Raw genomic sequence first — 20463 nt, 5'->3', positions numbered from 1 at the left:
TACAACAAAAATGGAAGAAATATTGGAGCTATCCAGCCACACAATTCTGAGACAGATGCCAGCTTGGACGAGGAAAACTAGACGTTCATGGATCTAGTTGTCTACAAGTGAATGCATCAGAATGGAGTAGAGCAGGGAGCTTGTGGCCCACTCAGCGTATTTTTTACGTCACAAAAAAGCTCTTTTTCAGACAGCACTTTTTTGTCTGCTCCTGATTCATTATAATTTGAATAGAGAAATACTCAGAAATGCTATTTTAAGCTTGATTTTCTTTATCTATGCCTTTTAACCGCAGTAAAATGCCACAAGGACACGTTTTAAAAAACAACGAAATTTCCATCGGAGTGAGTCTGTTAGTCAATTTAACGTGTGGTCACAAAGGGCTCCATCAAAAAAAAAAAAAAAAAAATCTTCCTTCGTTTTTGGCTTCATGTTACAAATACATACAAGCCCCAACGGATGTCCAGTCACACAGACAAAGAACCATCAACAAAAATAAAAGCAAGACCAGCTACCGCATGGCATGCTGCCTTATAATTAGTGCTATCACTGCTCATGACAATACGGAGAATCCAGCGTAACACTTAATTAGTTTCCAAAACAAATTAAACAGATGTCCAAGGAAGCACAGCATGTACATACACAAACACAAGGTTCTTCTGCACAGTTCATCTGATATTTCTTGGCCTGAAGACAACAACAGTGTGCTGGTTTGGAAAGGTGCGGTCAACTTCAGCTATATATTCATTTACAGCATATTTAAGTTTCAACCGTTCAGAGCTTCAGATGCTCTTCAAGCTTCTGAAAGCAGAAAAAAATAATCCGCGTTGACTGACATCATTTAAGGTGAAATAAACTGGGTTGCAATAAAAAAAAATTGGTTGATAACAAAGTATGCAGAAGCAACATTTATTTGGAGATATACCAAAACCAAAAACAGGGAATTCATTACCATTAAAAATGAAGCGTAAGAACAATTTATTTATGCTAAATTATGGTTAAATCTTTCAATTTTGGGCAATGAAACCTTCCAAAATGTTGGTAGTTTGGTTTTCAAATCAACTTGAAAAGATCAAACAAGGATGCTCAAATTTGGTTTGTAAGCCATACCATATTTTCTCTTGACCCAAGAATAATAATGAAAAATACTGTAAAATAAGGTTTGATTTCCTGATAAGTGTTTCTCACTTCAACGAAAAGAATAAAGCTTTTAATGTATTTAAACCATAACCTAGCATCTGAACCTATCGCCTAATTTGTTCGATTTCTTTGAGGATGAAAATCTTCCAAGTTCATTTATTACAATAAGTAACCGACGGTTACCAGAATCAGGTTAATTCCGGAGACTTTTCCGTGCAGAAACATGTTTTAAAAGTTCTCTTGTCCTACCTTTTTGAGGGGGATTTGCCTTTTAAAATAAATCTGACAGATTTTTACCATCCCAGTTTTGATAACTAGAAGATATTAATAAAACATTGAGGATGCATAATTTCATAGCATCGCCCACAAGAAAATACAAAGAAAAAAAAAGACCACAGAAAAATAATTTTACTATAAAACACAAATTAAAACCCCGGTTTTTGATAATTGCCTTCAGGAGTCAAAACATTGCCCAAAAGACTCAAAAAGCAATGTTATTTCACTAGACTGGATCACTTACTATTAGTTTTTTATAGAAGGAACAAACCAGAATCGCTCTAAACCAGTGTTTTTCAACCTTTTCTGAGCCACGGCACACTTTAACCTTAAAAAAAATCCCTCGGCACACCAGCATCCAAAAATTAAAAAAAAAAAGGAGAAACTCATAGTCTGTATTTATCTACAGCCCCTCCGCAATCTCACATGCATTTTTGAGATAATTGTTACAGAAAAAGCTGGAAACTGCAGCTGTTTTTTTCTAAAAGATGCAATAAAAGATAAGTTAGAAGATTTAAAAAGAGTTTGATGTGTGTTCGTTGGTTTCAAGACGTTTAACAACAGATCTCCGTATGCGCTGTCACTCTCACAACCCAATGCATCATGGGAGATGTAGTGCATAAAACGGCCGGAGATTGCTTTTCGGAGCTTCATTGTTTTGTTCACTTGTTCCACGGTCTGATACCGGATTCTGTGGAAAGCTACACCGCTAAAGACGAGCTTTAGCTGCTATTTTCTTTTAGAACTGAGCGACTTTACGAGCTAAATCGGGACAAGGAAGTGAAGACTTTAACCACTTCTGATTGGTCAGACTGATGACATGTGATTAAGCCTTCAAGAATGATTGGTGGAGACAGTTAAAGGGACGGGACGTTTCCAAAATACAGCCGAAGGTGCAGCTGAATCACGGTACCTTATCAAAATGTCTTTAAAAAAATAAAATAAACGCAAAGAAAAAGTATTTTATGATCTTTTATATTCCTAACTCCTCAGTGTTTTATCAGGGCCTGTTTGGATGAACAGAGAGCTGAAATCATGGAGATGGAAAATGTTTTTAGATCAGTTAATGAGGGCAATTTCCCACGGCACACTTGACCATCTCTCACGGCACACTAGTGTGCCGCGGCACACTGGTTGAAAAACACTGCTCTAAACCATTTACAAACAGAAAAATTGTCTTTGTGATATTTTCCTTATCAAGGCCTGAGACAAAACCTGAGAGCTTTAATGAGCCAATCAGTTAAGAGTTAATTTGGTGCAGCTCATTCACTAGAAGTGACTAATCAGAGATCATGTTAGTCATGTGACCAATTCTGACAGCAAAGCATCAATGACACCGTTACCAGAAAAACCCACTTACTTCTTTTCCTTCTGTCCTGAGGCGATGTCTTCGGCCAATTGTGGCTGAGTGGTTGTGTCACCATCACCATTATCGTTTGTTGAGCCTCCTTCACCTCTACAGCGGAGGAATTTTTCATCTTGAAATGTGGTGTTGAATACTTTCAGATCTCCCTGACCCAGAAGGCTATGGCCACCGCAGTAACAAAAGGCACAGAGTCGCTCACTGAAACAAAGAAAATGGGTGGTGCAGGGTGTTTAATTATATATACCTGCTGTGACTGAACATAGCACCATTGACTTCAACATGAATTAAGTCTTTTTGTTTAGAAATCTTAAGTGGCAACATACAGTAAAGCTGTGGAAAACAGGCTTTAAAAACTCAAGCACTGACACACCACTTCCCAAAAAAATGACAATAAATGCAAATAAAATCCAATAAAACAGATATTTGTTACTATATAACAGACCTATTTGTAGTAGTGTTGGCGTGTAATGAATATAAATAGCAGAAATGTCATGTGTTTTTATGGCACAGCCTCCTATACAGTAGTGAGTGTAAAACTGAAGATATCTATAGTGAATGACATTTACCAGCAGCTGTACCAGCCTACAGATTGTGGCCAAAGTTACTAAAACCTTTAACAAAATGTATTTTTATGTGTGACCAGACCAATAAAAACACACCACAGCAAATGTGAGGTCTCACAGACCGTAAAAACGCCACCGTTTGATCCATCTATGATGTTGCCTCATTTTAATTTTAACCTCATGTCCAACAGACTGTTTCAAAGATAACCTCGGATACTGGGACACGTGTTGGCTGAAATTGTTTAGAACATAGAGCATCTGGTTACTGCAAAGAAAGAATATTTCACTCCATCACTGACAGAGTTTGTGTGATTCCTTGGTCAGGGTGTCCAAAACCCTACCGGTACATGGAAATGGCATTTAGGGTCTGATTGGAGAACTACCAAATGTTTTCGAAGCCCAACTTAAACTGCCAATCACACTTAACTTAGAGCAGGACTTACCAACCCTGCTCCTCAAGAGCTAACTACCCCTCTGCATGTTTTCCAGCTCTCCTTGCCTTTCTAGATGATTACCTAGATCAGGTGTGTTTAGTCGATCAGAAATGAGTCAGCAGAAAGGAAGAATGGGAGAGCTGGAAAACAGGCAGTGTTTTCAAGGACCAGGGTTGGGCAGCCATGCCTTAAGGGATGGTCAAATCCAGAGTCTAAGTTTTTCTCACTTCTGTGCTCGTCATCTATTGGTACTGGAATTGTTGACTATCAAGGTGCAGCTTAAGGGATGAAAGTACAACTGACTATTAATTGAACATTTGCATAGTCATAACATTGAACATTATTTTTTTATTTAAAAAAAAAGTTGTACTTTTTTAGATTTTGAGCCACAGTACTGGTAAATGGTGTATAACTTGTATAGTCCTTTTCTATCTCCCTCGAAGGCCCAAAATATCTTTGATCGGATCAAAGATTGGATTAGAATTAAACTGTGTACATGGGCGCTGAAAAAAACGTATCTGAATATAACAAACGTTTACATACGCCACACTTTCAGTCGGAACAAATCATTTGGACATGCGCGGCACTCTCCAAAATACCGAAAACGACAGCAAAAGAAGGAATATTGAGTTCTGTTGTAAACAAACAAAACTGCCGCACAGAGCCAGATTATCTTCTAAACATGATTTTATTCTTGTTATTATTATTATTATTAAGTGCTTGTTTGCTCATAATTTTTCTTAATTTGTGCTTTTTTCCTTAGCGGAACGGAGCCGGAAAAAGGGTTAGGGTTAGGCTAATACTTTTAGGCGTGGATGCAGTTAAAATCCCTGCTGTCAATGCCACGATGTGCATCGCAACTTAACGTAAATATGTGGGACTAACATCAGCCTTTATTTTGTCTGGACACGATTGGAAACATGAATTCACATGATTGTTTACACGGTTTCTCAGGACTTCGCGGCATTTCTCCATTCAAAAGCCGCCTCCGTTAGCTAACAAACCTTTCCAGAGCTGCACCTCTGCTTGAGACACGGTCCTCCAGGGAGACACGGTTCTAAATCCAGCAGCTCACTTACACAGAGCGGCTGGACGGACTGCAGTCCGAAGCCTCCTCCGAAACAAAGCACCCTGCTCGCAAACACGAAGCTACGAGTCAGGCTGCTCTGCTCAGAGACATGCTTTACACGGGTGGAGCAGGCAACCGGTCCAAAGCTGTCTCTGGAGCGCCGCACCATCTATTCATGACGCAAAGCCAGCGCAGTAGTGACCCACGATCAGAATATGCACCACAATCGGATTAACAATTGGCATAACCCATCTATCTCAATCAGAAATAATTTTTTTATCCGAATTAGTCTGAAGCGGGCAGAGTATTCCGAACGGTCTGTTTACATGACGCATTTTTATTCTGATGAGGCGTTCATTCCGATCACTTTTGTCCATATAAATGCAGTTACTGTCCTATTCACCCATACACAGTGTGTCTGGTGTCTTGCCCTAGGAAACTTCGACACATGGGCAGGCCGGGTGGTAATCGAAACTTTGGTAACAAAGCAATATGCCTGTTGTGGGATCAATTAAAGTTTGATCAATCCATCTATTTAAATCAATTTAATTCAGTTTTATTCATATCGCCCAATATTACAACACCATTGTCTCAACGGGCTTCACTAATTGTACAAAACATAATATCAGTTATAAAATACAATAGCTGGTTGGTAAAATAAACTAAACACACTAAACTAGACTGGGCATCCCTGCCCTTAGACCCTCCTTCTCTGAGGGTCTATCCATCCATCCATCCATTTAGTACAACTAAGAAAGAACATGACAGTTTCCAACAATATTTGTGATTTCTTTACCCACACACACACGATGAAAATAGACCATAGTTTAAACTGGTGCCTGGAGAAACAGTGCTGCATGTAAGAGTTCATTGTTGTTCTTTTAGTCCATTAATGACATTGTAATAAAATAAAACAAAAATAAAACGCAAAACAAATGGTTCTAAATACTAAACCTCTGCAGATAAAAAAGGTGGATACATTTTTCTGACCTGCTTTTGATTCCTCCACTTGGCGGGACAGTTGGTCCATCTGAGCTTTCAACTGACGGACTGAAGGCCAGAGGGGAAAACGGTTTGTCTTCATCTGGCAAATCAGCGGTCAGAACTTCCATAGTCTCTGCCTGTTGGGTTTGTGTTTCTGATAACAACAAAAAAGTACACTTAGTAAAGACATAACAAGCATAATCCTCTAGTGTAGGGCTGCACGATATGAGGAAAACTTGCGATATGCGATATTAGTGATCAATATTGCGATAACGATAAATTTGCGGTAAATAAACAAATAGAAAAATAAACAAAAACATCAATCCAATTTCATTGCAACAGTTTAAAAATTATACTCCAAATGACCCTCATCGACATGGGGGACAAACGTCAGGGTGGCTAACCCTGGTCCTCAAGAGCCTCAACCCTGTCTGTTTTCCAATTCTCCCTAGACTGCTCGATAATGATAACCAAAATCAGGTGTGTTCAGTCAATCAGGATGTGAAATCACTTGAGTCAGCCAATCAACAGCAAGCTGGTTAAGGAGAGCTGATTGGTCAAAGCATAAAGGGATCTTTTGATTCGTTAAATGCTTCAAGTTGCTAGAAGATTGTTTCAACACATTTTGGGTTTGCGATTTATTGCGATATTCGCCGTCTTTTGCGATATGCATATTGCAGAGCTGGATATTGCGATAACGATAAATTTGCGGTATATTGTGCAGGCCTACTCTAGTGAGTTAGTGAGGATTGCAGCTCAATCAGTTGTGGATTCTTGTCATCTTTGTAGCATTTTTGACTATGCAAATAAAATATCGTTTGTATAGGTGTTATTTTCCATTCATAACTAAGCGCTTTCAAGATTCGAATTTAATGGTTTCCAATAATTTAAAAAAAAAACAACGTTCATAACGTGTAAGATGAAAAGAAGGAGGCTGACCGCCTGACATGAGAAATTTAGATTTTCCATCACAACAAAGAAAACACAACCGAACGCTTGAAGAAAATTGTTCCTAAACAAATAGCAAAGCTCAGTTTAAACAATTATTATCATGTAGCCTTAATTCAAAAAATTACACGCGGTGTCTTCGAGACATTTCAGTACTGCGGCTGATCGCTGCACTCTCTTCTAGCTCAGTCAAAAGCACAAGTACAAACTCCTGTCAGCCTGTTACGAATATTCAATAACTTCAGTTCATTTGTGCTGTTTGACCTGAACCCCAACCTTAGCCAACACAAGATGCCGTGTAAACCTGCTCTGACCTTCATTTATACCTGCCCATATTCAAAATGTGGAATCATGGGGGAAGAATGTTCCAGATTATTAACTACATAATTGGTTTTTATGGGCTGTTGATGAAACAGGTTTAGACCCATGAGACTAATGTGCATTAAAAAGGCCATCTTAATAATTGACAATAATAAATACCTAACTAACCCTACCTGACATTAATTTTACTTGTGGGAGCCCTAAATATTCTGCTAATAAAACTACAATATTGTAGTGACATCATTTTTTGATTCAATTCAATTCATCAAAAATAGGTAGTCTCTAGGGTCGTCAAATGCAGTCGGCTTAAGTTTGAGTCCGGGCGTGTGTTTAATGTTTTTCTTTAGTACCGGTAGTTGAAAAAAGGAAAAAACAGTCCATGTATTAAAAGAAATCCTAAACTTCACAGAAGAGGTAAAAAAAATCTCAACTAAATTGACACTCCAAACCATCTAAAGCATGCTGAGTCAAAATATGTTGCACTAAGATATAGAGGAATGGGAGGCACAGTAGCATGATGTGATATACACATAGAAAACACATAAAATGGTCCTGGAGGGGCTGATGGGATTTTAAAAAGCTTTTAGAGGGCATTAGCCTTGGGCTGTTTCCCACTGCTCCTCAATGCCAATCTCAGAGCCAGCAAAAAAAAAAAAAAAAAAACAGAAGGGAAATAATACATATCTAATGTAGTTTCACAGTTCAGGTTTAGCCCTTTCAAAGTCAATCTTGGAGATTGATCATGGGGTTCCATAAGAAGAAGAAAACATTTTAATACACTGTTCTCCCAGAAAAAAAACGACTCAGTTTAACTATGCTGAAAGCTCCTCAGAGGGCTGACACATTCTGACCTGGACATGCAAGCTCAGACAGGAGGTGTGAAGAGGAAATTAATTTTCTGTTTTCTCAACATCTTACCTGTATCTGGAGGGTCAGTGGACTCTGTTATCTCTGTCCCATCCATGCTGTCTTCTTCTTCTACAGCAACTTTCCCTCTGGTGCGACCTCTGAAATAGGAAAAAAAAGACAGAAAATGAAAAGTTAAAAGAAGTACATAAAGAAAAAGCCTGCCACATATGGAAATAGTTTTATTTAGGGTGCTAAATCCACTTGGAAAACCAAAGAAAAAAAGGTTTGAGATTTGTGATTTAAAGAATACATTTGTTTTGTGAAAATATGTGATGTGACTTATGTTGCAACATAAGTGCATTGTGTAAAAATGTGAATTATTTCATTAAATGCACAGGAAAAAGAAGAAAAAAAAGAGGGCATTGTTTTAAGAAATCCTAACACCCTACAGCAGCTAAAAGACTTAGCTAAAAGAAAAACTACAGTAAAAACACTTAAATTACGGCATTGTAGAAACACTCAGATGCATGTTATAGGGACAACTGCAGCTCACTAAATGGTCTAGAGTTCAAATCTGAGGCTAGACCATCATTATGTCATGATTTCAACAAACCCAACTTTAGATTACCCCCAATTGTAGAATATAACCTGCTTTGGATAAAAGCATCCGCTGAGTGTAGGGTATCGTTTTCTTTGTTTACAGCAAAAACATGGACCGAAAAACCCCATGATTTTTAAGAGCCCACTCACAGCAGACCAGATTGGCCGTGCCGGAATCCATGTGGCCTTAAAGTACGACTCTTTTGGTAGCTGCGATAGCTTTTGTGCCATCATTGGACACTGGCCGCCAGCCCGCCATGGCACCAGCCTCTGGACTCGGGATAGTAATGCTGTGAGGGCATTCTGTGACAGATCTCGTGGCCAATAAAAAGGCGCAAACGCCGCCTTCTACTGCATCCATGTACGCGTTAACGGTGTTTGGGCACTGAAGGTAAAGAGTTAGAGGTGGAACCAAAAACGATGAGCAATAAAGCCCTTGTGGCAATGTTGGCACAGCACGGTCCAACAATTGTACTGCAAGAAGGCCTGTCCATGAGCTGGAAACTGATATTTTAACACCCTATAACTAAGATGTAAAACAAAAAACTATACAAACACTATCAATGTACATATCATGCAACACCAAAGAAATCTGAAAATACTATAGTTAGTTAGACCGCACATGATAGACTTGTAGCTGTATTTTCAGTGTTTTTAAATGCATATTTTTTTATGTTAAAGAAAAGAAGAAAAAAAACATTTTGTTTGATGATACAACAGAATGAATTGCACTATATAACCCCAAGACAATAACTGAGTGAAAGAACTGAAAGTGTGGCATCAGCACAACAACCACATCTACATTTGTAACCAAGTGCCCACATGCAAACTCATGCAGATGCCAGCCCACACCAACTCATACTCATCTTTTAATTTATACAGAATAACAAAAATGGTCACGGTCAGCATTTTGCTGTAAAATCCTAGGTTAGCCTAATTTTGGAAGCAAGATTTCATGATAATAATTATCATGGATAAAAATTAAATGGCAACATCTACTGTTGGCATGCAAAGGGGGGAAAGCAAACTCAGCCAAAAAAATAAATAAAGTGACGTAACTCAGTGGTTCTCAGGAGGATACACAGGGCTCGAAGTCAGGGAGGAGAGTGGGGCGGTGGGGTAATTTTCAGTGTCACTGGAGAGAAAAATCGCATATGGCTCCAAGCCAAATGTACCCCTCCCTTTAAATATTGTCCATGGAGAATAAAACTAAACACAAGAACACCAACAGAAGTCTTTAATAAACCTTGTCAATTACATGCAGTTAAGGTCCAGAAAGACATTACAAAAGAAGAAACGGCCTGTGGTACAGATTTTGTTTTTGAGAGATTCCAGGGTGGTCTCTAGGCTCTTAATAAGAATGTGTAATAAAAAGGTTTGCAGTTGATAAATGATGAAAATTGCACAACTGAATTATAATATTTAAAACACAATTTAGTAACAATGTTAATTGTCCATGTGCTGTACAAACTGCAGGGACTGTAACTCTTTTTTACTGCTGTCATGTCTCCATGCCACCCCTTGAGGTAATAGCAGAGGCCAAACTCCTGCCAAGTGAATGGGTAAGACACAACAGCAAATTACTTTGTTTTTGACCAGGCAGCTGTCTCTCAGCTGATTCAATGATGACTGCAGGCACAAAGGAACTGGAGGAGAAGCATATGTCAATGGTCAGTGTCAATTGCTATACTCTAACTATTCTAGTACTCCACCGTCTCATAAATGCCCCCTCCCCCACCATTGCGAGGGTTCTTTCACCCAGATCCAGCACTGCGTAACATTGCCAATAGAGCCAACCACCTCCCCTCCCCCACTGCCCCCATAGCCTGCTCCATAGGAGTAATACATATATGTTCCAGTATAAAGCATTACTGACCATTGGTGAAATGAGACAAGTGGATAAAGTGAAACTTGTATGTTTGAAAGCAGAAGTATTTTCCCTGATAAACTGTCACAATGTGAAAATACAATGGTGTAAAATCATTTCCAATTAATTAATATTATTTCTAAATATCCTTCATATTAGTGGTGTGTTGAGCTGTGGATATAAAAATGGCCTTTATATATAGAGGGGATCATTTTCATAATATTTACATTTTTTTTAGTCCATTAACTCTTTTAACGCTCTATTCTTTCGACATCCATATCTCTTCACTCGTTGACGCAATTAAAGTAATTCCAGCAGAAACCATGCGTTGATTTGCAACACTGTACAGCAGTGAAGTGCTTACGTAATTCACAGCTGTTTGAGGGGGAAAAAAGTAGATTTTTGTCTGTAGTATTGCATAACAGCGCAAAACTGCCAAGAAGAGCTGCTTTTCTCCGCGAAAGAATCAGCTGATTCGCGGTGATTGCGTAAACAGCCAAAGATTTTTCGTTACGTCAAAAAGCGAGTGCTACTTAGATGTTGCTTGCTATAGCGCTGATTTTAAAGTGTTAATGAAGATGCTTCAACTTAAGGCCAAGTTAAACAGCAAAATTCTTGAATTAATTTTATGCAGAAGTTCTGATTTCGGTTGATTGTTTTATTGCAAAATTATAGATTAATTTGTAAAATTTCCATAAAGAAATTTTTTTTTGTTTTGTTTGAAAAATGTTACACCTTCACTGTTTTTTTTCAAAATAATAAATACTAATCGAGAAGCTGTTTTAAAAAAAGATAAAATAATTTCTGTAAAGGTTAATTAATCCAAGAGGTTCCAAAATCCAAAGGGTTGGGTTAAAAAAAAAGAAAAAAAAAGACTTCTAATGGAATAATCACACCCACCTGCATGTGCATTGTACAGATTTACCCTTTTTTGCCCTGCAGATAGCCTGTATCTACCTGTAAGGGCAGTTATGACTAATGCATTAGTTGCCACATAAACAAGTAAAAAGATACAGTTGACCAATCCACAAATTTATCCCTGGAGCATTGGAGCCTTCGCCACCCACATAGTCAGACAAAACAGACCCTTCGAATGTTTGGTTTCACATTTGCCCTAATAATTAATCTACAGGATGAGAAACATGACGTTCGACAAACTAACGCAACACTTTTGCTATGTTGGACTTTATCTACTTTAATCAACACAATGAATGCAAAAAAAACGTCAAATTACAGGCCCAGGAAGGAACTAGTCAAAGATGCTATTTCTTTTCCCAAATATATGAGTGGAGGTTGTTAACCTTTATAAAGTCTGTATAGTTTTTTACATGCTAAAAAAATTACTTAAAAAATATATAAAAAAGGAAAATAAAAACTCTTGTTTTAAGGAAAAACTTTCTACACAGGAACATTAGAGGGTAGATGTGAAGGATGCAAAAAGTAACATCCACGTGTAAATGCCCAATAACATCCTTAATAGGTCTCCTACAAGGCTGTAGCAATGCCTGCAACCATTTAGCTGTGTATTTTTTTTACTCACAAATATTTAGGACTTGTGTTCAACAACCGACGTTGCACAATTCACTCCTTCCCCACAGTCCCACCATAGGAAAAGTGGGGAGGGGATAGAAAAAAGTGAAAATAATGTTGTGGTAAGTAGTTCCAGCCAGCACTCAGCTGCCTGGAAAACCTAGAGAGGATTCTGCTGCTCAAAAAGGAGAATATCCAGTATATTCGGCAGCAATTAGGTATTCAGAGCAAATAACCAGACATCCATTCATCTGATGAAACGGTTTTTAAACAGTAAAAATTCGGACCAATGCAAAATTAAGAAAAAGAAGAAAGAAAAATCAATTAAAGAACCACAAATATATCAAATACATGTAAAGTTACTGTAAGTCAATATTTGTCCAATTGGTAGAGTTCCCCTACCAAAATATTAGCTCACAGTTGTGATTCTTTTAGGGGTTTTATGGTTTATTTATGTTATAAAGTCTTCATAGCTCAAAGTCTACATAGCTCAAAACTAACGCTGAACCCTTTAACAGTAGAAATGTAACAGGAAGCACCTAAATAACACACTTTGACATACCGCAACTCCTCAACCGTTCATGGCATCAATACAAATCAGCCGATTTTAACGCAGAGAATAGCAGCTGGTCATATCGGGGAAAAAATACACTTTTCTCTCCGTCAAAATGAGCTAATTCATGTCAATTGTACATGCACTTCAACGATTGTCATGATTGTCTGGTTCTGCTCAAGCCCAGAAGAACAAGAATTTTTCCTAAAGACGGGACTGCAAAGACAAATACAAAATTAAGAAGTTAAAAGTGTATTCGGAAAAGTATTCGGAAAAAAAAAATACAGTCTTAAAAGTACAACTTTGATAAATCCAAATACAGCTATACCAACGTATATATGTGACAACAATGCATCTCAAACTAAGTGCAATACACCATCACCTTTCTAACAAGTCAAACTATATTTTGCACACAAATGTTATTTTCATTTTGTTAAAAACTCAAAACAAGCAAAAACAGAAAAAACAAAAATGCCATAGGGTTACCAATCTTTTTTTTTCTCTTGGGGTCACGGGGCTGCCGGAGCCTATCCCGGCCACTTGTGGGCGAAGGCAGGGTACGCCCTGGACAGTTCGCCAGTCTGTCGCAGGGCCGCAATCACACACCTAGGGACAATTTAGAGTTGCCAATTAACCTATGAAGCATGTTTTTGAACAGTGGGAGGAAGCCGGAGACCCCGGAGAGAACCCACACATGCACGGGGAGAACATGCAAACTCCACACAGAAATGTCCCCCATTGATGTTCTGGTTCAGGTCCCCCAGATGGAACTTGAACCGGGGGCCTTTTTGCTGTGAGGCAAGAGCGCTAACCCCTGGCCCCCGTGCAGCCCGGTTACCGATCTGCTTCTTTAAAATGGATAAAACATTGGGAAGGCACGCACTTTACAAACTAACAAATACATAACACATGCGCGCACGCGCCCATACACATACAAAATGTAAAACCGGACCTTTAGCTCCAGTGTTGACATTCTTTCGACGAGCAACTCAACTGTTTACACATTCAACGTAATGACAGCAAATTCTGAAGTGGAGCAAAGCTGCTTTGTGCTGATGTGCAACACTTTAGTTAACAATGTGATGCGTATCGGTGCAAAGCCGACACGAAAAGCTAAATTTCTTTGCATCAGAATCAGCATATTCTCGCTGTATAAATGGCCGAAGAGTTACGGTATGCCAAAGAGTGCGTGTTATTTAGGTGTCGCTAATATTATCTGTGGTCTTAAAGGGTTAAAAGTTAATCCTCATGGCAACTCTTTTTTACATTTTGTGTTTTAAGAAGCCAAAAAAGGTAATTTTATCCTGTGCAGAGGTCTCACCAGGGCAACACAACTCAATGGCAAATTCTACTACGACTCATTGACAAAAACAACGGTCACAGTGCCAAAAATCATCCTTTTAAATTAAAGCCAACTGTGCAAACTTTATATGATATAATATAATCATATGACTTTGGATCAAACTCCTTTTGGTGACACGGGAAATAAACCTATTATTTCTCGAATTGTTCACCTGAACCAAAACATTTTTGATAGAAAAAAAAATGGACAAAAAAGTAAAGCAATAGTCGCCAATTCTGCAAGCCTGTTTAATGAATGTTTTACTGGCCTCTCCCCTACCAAGAGTTTTGACGCACTGCTGTCTTTCTTGGTACAATCTGTCAGATTTTTATGTTAGAAGTTATAGAACTCCCATCTCAAAAAAGGATCAACATCCTTGATAAATTCCATCATTTCAGTTTAGCAGCGACACTAATTGAGAGGACTTGAGGAAAAACCCATAACCGAGTAAATTAACCGTTTGTGTAAAATAGAGGTAAAATCTTACTTCTTTTTGTTCTTAGATGTGGATGGGGGTGGTGTCTGGGCTAGGATGGCAACAGCATCCTTGCGTGGCCTGCCACGGGGTCTCTTGTCTGTGTGGACAGGGCTTCCTGTGGATGTGGCCCCTACACTGCTAGGCAGCGGTGAGGGAAGCTGATCAGAGGGTTCCACAGACTTATCCTCTGATGACATTCTAAAAATGAATACACATAAAAATACTTACAAGAACGGAAAAAAAATACAAAAATCTACACATCATTTGATTAGAAAGCTTCAAATTTAAACATTTCAACTCAAATATTTTTTATAAAAGAGAAAAAATGTCATGCATGATGGATGCACATTTTTAAAAAAGGGTTTGTCAACAGCAACTGTTGTGCTTTACTATCAGAAATCACTTCAAAAAGCACTTTTCCCTATGCAAATCTACTTTGTTCCCATTTAATTTAAACCAAACAAAATAAACAAGATCCTGATACTTTTGCAGTAAAAAAAGAAAACCCATTTTGTCAAACGCAACGGATATTTTTGCAAACTTAAGTTGTTGACATTATTATCAATTAATAATCATTGAGTTTAGGTATTAAAGAGCATTTTAAGACAGCATTTAGACATTACCAACTTAAATTTAGTTCTGTACAATTATTAGTGAGTTCACTTGTGCAGAGATGCTGTAAATGATGCAGATGAACAAATCTTTAATGATACTGATACTTTCAACATTTACAACTGCTGAAACCTCCAGTAAGTTCTTGACATTTGCAGACAAGTGAGCAATTTGTTCCTAAACCTTTTCAAATGAAACTAATTTCGTAGTATTTGACAAAAGAAATCCTTTTTTATTGAAGTCTACTAAAAAGTTAAACCACTTCTGAGGGAGCTAGTAACATTAAACAATACGATGACTTAAAGTTGGGCTTTTGGGTTTAATAAAATAAGAGCCTGGTAAAGTTTCTTCTCAATTTAATGGAAAAGGGAGATAAAAAAGCACTTCTTGTTCCTAAGATTTTTTTATAGTTCCATACATGTTATACAATATGGTCATTAATCCATTGATTCAGACAAATTTTGTAATTTTTAGTAGTAGCCTCGTTATACAATAATTATGGGCTGTAATCATTTGGAATAAAGGGATAGTTTTTCCTCAAGCTGTTAGAGCGTACCATTATTGAAAAAAATGAACCTGCCCAATGTTAGGCTACAGGTTTCAGGAGATCTGCATTGTTCTTCTAGTCTGTAAGACCAAAGGCAGCATGTATGGGTGGAATGAATGACAACATTTAGCTAAACGCTAGCAGGAAACAGAAAGAAAAACGGTTTGATTATGAGGATTTGTGGCGCGATATTCATGGAGCGCCGCTTTACTCAAATTTTCTAACTGCTACCACTGGTATAACCTGGAGATCTTGTTCCCTCCACATAGTGCTAAACTAAGCCTAGGACCTTCCAATTAGTTGGCAATGAGCTTCAAAATTCCAAACAGTTTGCCCTGCACACACAACAAAATGAAGATGCAGCTGAACTATTAGACTAAAAATCTTAGTCTGATGACAAAGATCAAGCTGCAAATTTTATTCTTTTAATTAAGAAACCTTGGATCAAGAAAAGACAAAAATTATACTCCACGACGCCAAAAGGTTTCTTTTGAATAAATTAAAGGCATGCAACATAGGTTTTCGTGAGGTGTATAGCAGGTCGCTGGGCTTGTTTTGGCAATGTGATTTTGAAAGCAATCCTTCATTCCTTTGGCTTGACTTCATAATACAAATATTAAGAAAAGAATGCCTTCAGTAAGGGTATCTCCCAGTTGCTAAGTAGATATCATTTTACATTTGGACTACTGTATGGCCAGAGGGTTCCTTTGCCTCCAATACATCATGATATTGATACTGATTTTATTTTCTACCTGATAATCTACCAAACATCTTGTATCAGTTACTTTACACCAAACTCTGAATTTTTTTTTTTTGCCAAGCATTTTTTTTCAAACAATATTTTTGACATGATAAGACTGTGAATTAGACACTGATATTCTTCTCTAAGACAGCTGAAACTGCTATGAGGTGGGAAGTAGGTAAACATTATAATAATGAACTCAACAGTTGTAGTAGCACAACTACAGCACTGTTATATCTGAGCGGATTAAATGAAAGATTCTGTAGTTGTAACATGGTGGGCATAAACCATCAATAATTCATTTAGCTTAGAAAATGATGACATGTGACAATGTAAGCATTTTGAAAAACAACATTAAGGTAGGTAGGTAATCTGTGGCTGCATAGGTTTCATTTTTATCACCAAACCTCAAAGAGGATGGATTCTATGAAAAGTTCCTTGCAGCCAAAATCATGCAGCATCTTTGTGTTGTGCTAACAAGAACAAAATAAAAAATTACTTTGTCTCTAGCATAGACTTCCCTCAATCTGCAAAGCTCCCATCCACCTGCATTCAACACTATGGTCCATCTCAGCCAAAACTTATTTCATGATACCGTGTGCGCAAACTTTCTACACAAAAGCTGAAATTTCATGCTAAATATTAGTGTCACCCCTCAACCAACAGCTGAAAGGCTAAGGGTCCAACATCCCTGTACCAATGGATGTAAGAGCTATCAAAACAACTTCAGCCTGGTGCGCTCAAATATAAGGATAACACGCCAAATTATTTGCCAAACTATGGATGGGAACATGACTATGGAAGCAATTTGTGCAATACTTCAACTGCAAAGACCAGAAGATGACATGCTACAATTTTAGGTTGTGCTCCTAAATACAAACTCCCATTGATTATGTTGAAAATCCTGTCAGCCAGCATGACAGCATTACTTTTCTATTACAGATGGCATTTGTTGACATTGATTGACTTTTTTTTACTTATCACATCGCTAGTATTCAGGAAGAAAGGATATAAGATCACTAGAGAAGAAATCTAACAAGAAGGAAGCCATTTACTAAAACACGTCAAGTTTAAAGATTTTTTTCCTGTGGTTCAAATTGGTCTGTGTCCATTATACAATCATTCGTAGAGTACATTTCGTCAATTAAATAAGATGCAACAACATGAGCAGATTTCATCCTTAAGATCTGATTCCTTCCCAAGTGACAGTATGAGAACTAACATGTTTTTATATGATGGTCACCATACAGAAAAAAAGAAGAATTCAATCCTTGTCTGCAATTATATATACCTATTTTAATATTTTAGGTATATATTCTTGCTTTATTAAAGTAAAAAGGCACACTTTTTTGTTGTGGTCCTGAAGGTATTTTGCAAACAATTATTTTAATGGGAAAAAATTGTGTAGCTTTGGCAGGTGTCCATTTAGTATTTTCATCAGAGCTGCGTTAGAAAAGATTCCAGTTAAATAAAAATAAAAAAAACAGTAGAAGTAAAAGTAATAGTTTGTGTAGATATGTTTAACAGCTCGAGGCCAAATGGGTTACAAAAAACCCCAGTTTTTAGTAATTTCCTGGAACAAAAACCCTTCATTCACTCTAGGATTAAATAATTTCTTTATTTATGTCAATTCTGGCCTCCACTACAAGGTCTGCTCGGTCACATCCATTAGAAACACTTGTCAAAAGAAGGTTAACATGGAAAGAAAAAAAAATTCTATTTCATGTCAGTAAAAGCTCTGCTGGATATATGGGGCCACACTGGTTTTCAATGAGGAAACAAGAGGAGATCTGTGAGATTTGTAACATTACATGTATGTAACTGACTGTGCATGTCATATAAGGCTTGGGTAAGCAGCAGTCACGACCACCAGGGTACAATTGAAAACATGCCTTCCGATAGCTTTTGTCAAACCAAGCTTGGGCACAAAGCAGCTGCATAAAAGCTAGCGAGGGCTAGCGTGTTGTTTTAAACAATGTCGCCTTTTCTGCGGCAGATGAACCTAACATAGGCATTGTCAAAATTAGTCAAACTGAAAGTAGGCTGATGCCTACGTCAAACAATACAGTACAAAGGCAAAGGCATCAACTACTACTAGCGAGACTTAAAGGGGCTCGCAAAGCAAACAGGTTACCACTGGCTGTAGTTAGTTGGCAACTCACAGCAACTGGAGGCTGGGGTTAGATGCTAAACATAATGTCTCATGATGTTAATACCGACTTTAGGAAGATGGCGCTAAATATGTATTAATCATCATCAAAGCACCAATACTTATCGGTGTCCAACACACAAAGGTTCGGACTGTTCAATCCAGCGGAACTGTTTCGAGGAACTAACGATGCTTCACAAAAAGTGAATGATACGTTACACAACATACAAGGCTTTGGTTTACAGTCTACCTTTAACAATTGATGTCGGCTGTACACAACTGCCGATTGGCCGACTTGTGCAATAAATAAACGCGACAATAAGCCCATATATATATTTTTTGCCCTCCGAAGTCGGCGTTATGCAAAATATAATGAACCGTCCCGTTTTATGTTCCGTTCCGTTGAACAGTCTGAGTCATGAAAGCCAAGGCGGCGACAACCTCCCCCAACATCAGACTGAAGGATAATGTTGGCTCAGACTCTCATTTGAAAAGGCGAATTCTGGGTAAATATAGCCAACACAAACACAATGCAAGTGAGGGTTTTATCTTACCTTCCGGCCCTATGGACAGCGAATTATCCTCTTCATGTCCAAAAACACTGGGGAATAAAAACGTCGCACTTTTATCACACAGCTAGCTAGCAAGCTAACAAGGCTAGCTAGCTTCTCTCCAATGAAACAACACAGCCTTTCTCAAAAATGCACAGCGCATCTATAGCATTGTATTCCAGCGTTGCAATGTAATTCCAAACTTTACCCATTTGACGGGAAAGCAGCTGATGTAAATCCAACAGAAAACCGCTTCACTGGCAGGCGCATTTGTTGGGATCACTTTCCTTTCTCCAATGACAGCTGTCGTCGCACGAGTTCAGGTTATATAGCTAGTTGGCGTTAGCCACCCAAGTCTATGGCCAGCAATTTTTTTTTATCATTAACACAGACACACAAAGAAACCCCGAAATACACGCCACTGCAAGAGCCCCGGGAATAAAGCAATGTAACACAATCCTTTTTAAAGGTATAGCGTTGTGCAAAGCAAATGTTGGATGCCGACTGCTGGGTTGGCAACAACTGGTTCTATTTTCTTCAGCTGCGACAAGCTGCGGGACCAAGCGGCTAGTTAGAAGACTCTCGTAACCACTCTGCCACGCAGTAACAACTGGCTCCAAAAATATGGGAAAGCAAACACTAGTTTGCAAAAAACAACATTATGCCTGCCACGCGGAGCAAAACCCCAAATTCCCACGATTTATGACAAAATTAAGGGAAAGATGACGCCTCGGTGTAGTCTAAAAACGATGGCCATATCTAATGATAAGTGGCATCGAACCACATCCCCCTCCAGGCTCCTAACAATCTAGATCCACCACCTACTGACAGAACTTGAGCAAACAAATACCTAGTAATCCTCGTGACTCCTCAGGACGGTGCCACTTCAAAAACCCGTCAGATTTTAAACACGTTGATAGCACGACATGCAAGAAAACAGAGCGCAAACCGTTTTACATTCTGTTCAAAATACTCTCTGACCCTGCGGAGGGATACCAGCATTTAGTAAATAAAATAATGGCCAGGAAGTAGCCAAAAGACGGAAACTGGATTCTAGTCTTTTCGGGGGTGGGAGTGTCAACAGTTCAGTTTCCAGCCCCTGCAAACCTTCTCTAGCGACAAAGATCCTGCCGTCGTCGGATTTCTACAATTATAAATGACTAACTCTGGAATAGATGTTATATTTCATCCGCAACGGCTTTGGTAGTTTAGAAAAATAGCCGTAACTGCCCCCTCTCTGCCACCAAATTAAAGCGTCCCCTTTTAGACTCTCTCTCTCTCTGTCTCTCTCTCTCTCTCTCTCTGTGTCTCGCTCTCTCTCTCTCTCTCTCTCTCTCTCTCTCTCTCTCACACGCACGTACGCACGGGCGAAGACGCACACACAAATGCATACACACACGCACATACACAGCAGGCATGGCATTATTCATCGCCTATCAGGCAGACATACTGTACATGCAAGGGTTAACTTTGAGAAGAGTCCCCAGAGGTCGGCTTTCAGCGGCTGGATGGAACATCGTTATCCGTGGACTCAGCGTGCTT

At 38.5% G+C, this 20463-nt stretch overlaps 1 protein-coding gene across 13 annotated transcripts in view; it reads right to left on the bottom strand.

Annotated features, from left to right (window-relative positions):
• LOC101162786 (histone-lysine N-methyltransferase 2C) overlaps nt 1-20190 on the bottom strand; it is a 68053-nt gene extending 47863 nt beyond the window's left edge. For 10 of the 13 annotated variants that reach the window (XM_023965546.1, XM_023965550.1, XM_023965548.1 and 7 more), the window contains exons 1-6: nt 19130-20190; nt 18925-18971; nt 14330-14518; nt 8020-8108; nt 5839-5986; nt 2777-2980 (exon numbers count right to left, since the gene is read on the bottom strand). In XM_023965546.1, coding sequence (XP_023821314.1) covers nt 2777-2980; nt 5839-5986; nt 8020-8108; nt 14330-14517 — 629 coding nt within the window. In that variant the 5' untranslated portion in view covers nt 14518; nt 18925-18971; nt 19130-20190. The remainder of the gene's footprint in view (nt 1-2776; nt 2981-5838; nt 5987-8019; nt 8109-14329; nt 14519-18924; nt 18972-19129) is intronic. The other 3 variants (XM_023965547.1, XM_023965557.1, XM_023965558.1) reach the window with 3 other exon arrangements.
• Nucleotides 20191-20463: the final 273 nt, after the last annotated feature.

The sequence above is a fragment of the Oryzias latipes genome, chromosome 17, assembly GCF_002234675.1.
Source record: "Oryzias latipes chromosome 17, ASM223467v1".
Classification (NCBI taxonomy): domain Eukaryota; kingdom Metazoa; phylum Chordata; class Actinopteri; order Beloniformes; family Adrianichthyidae; genus Oryzias; species Oryzias latipes.
This window is presented reverse-complemented; position numbering and strand designations above follow the sequence as displayed.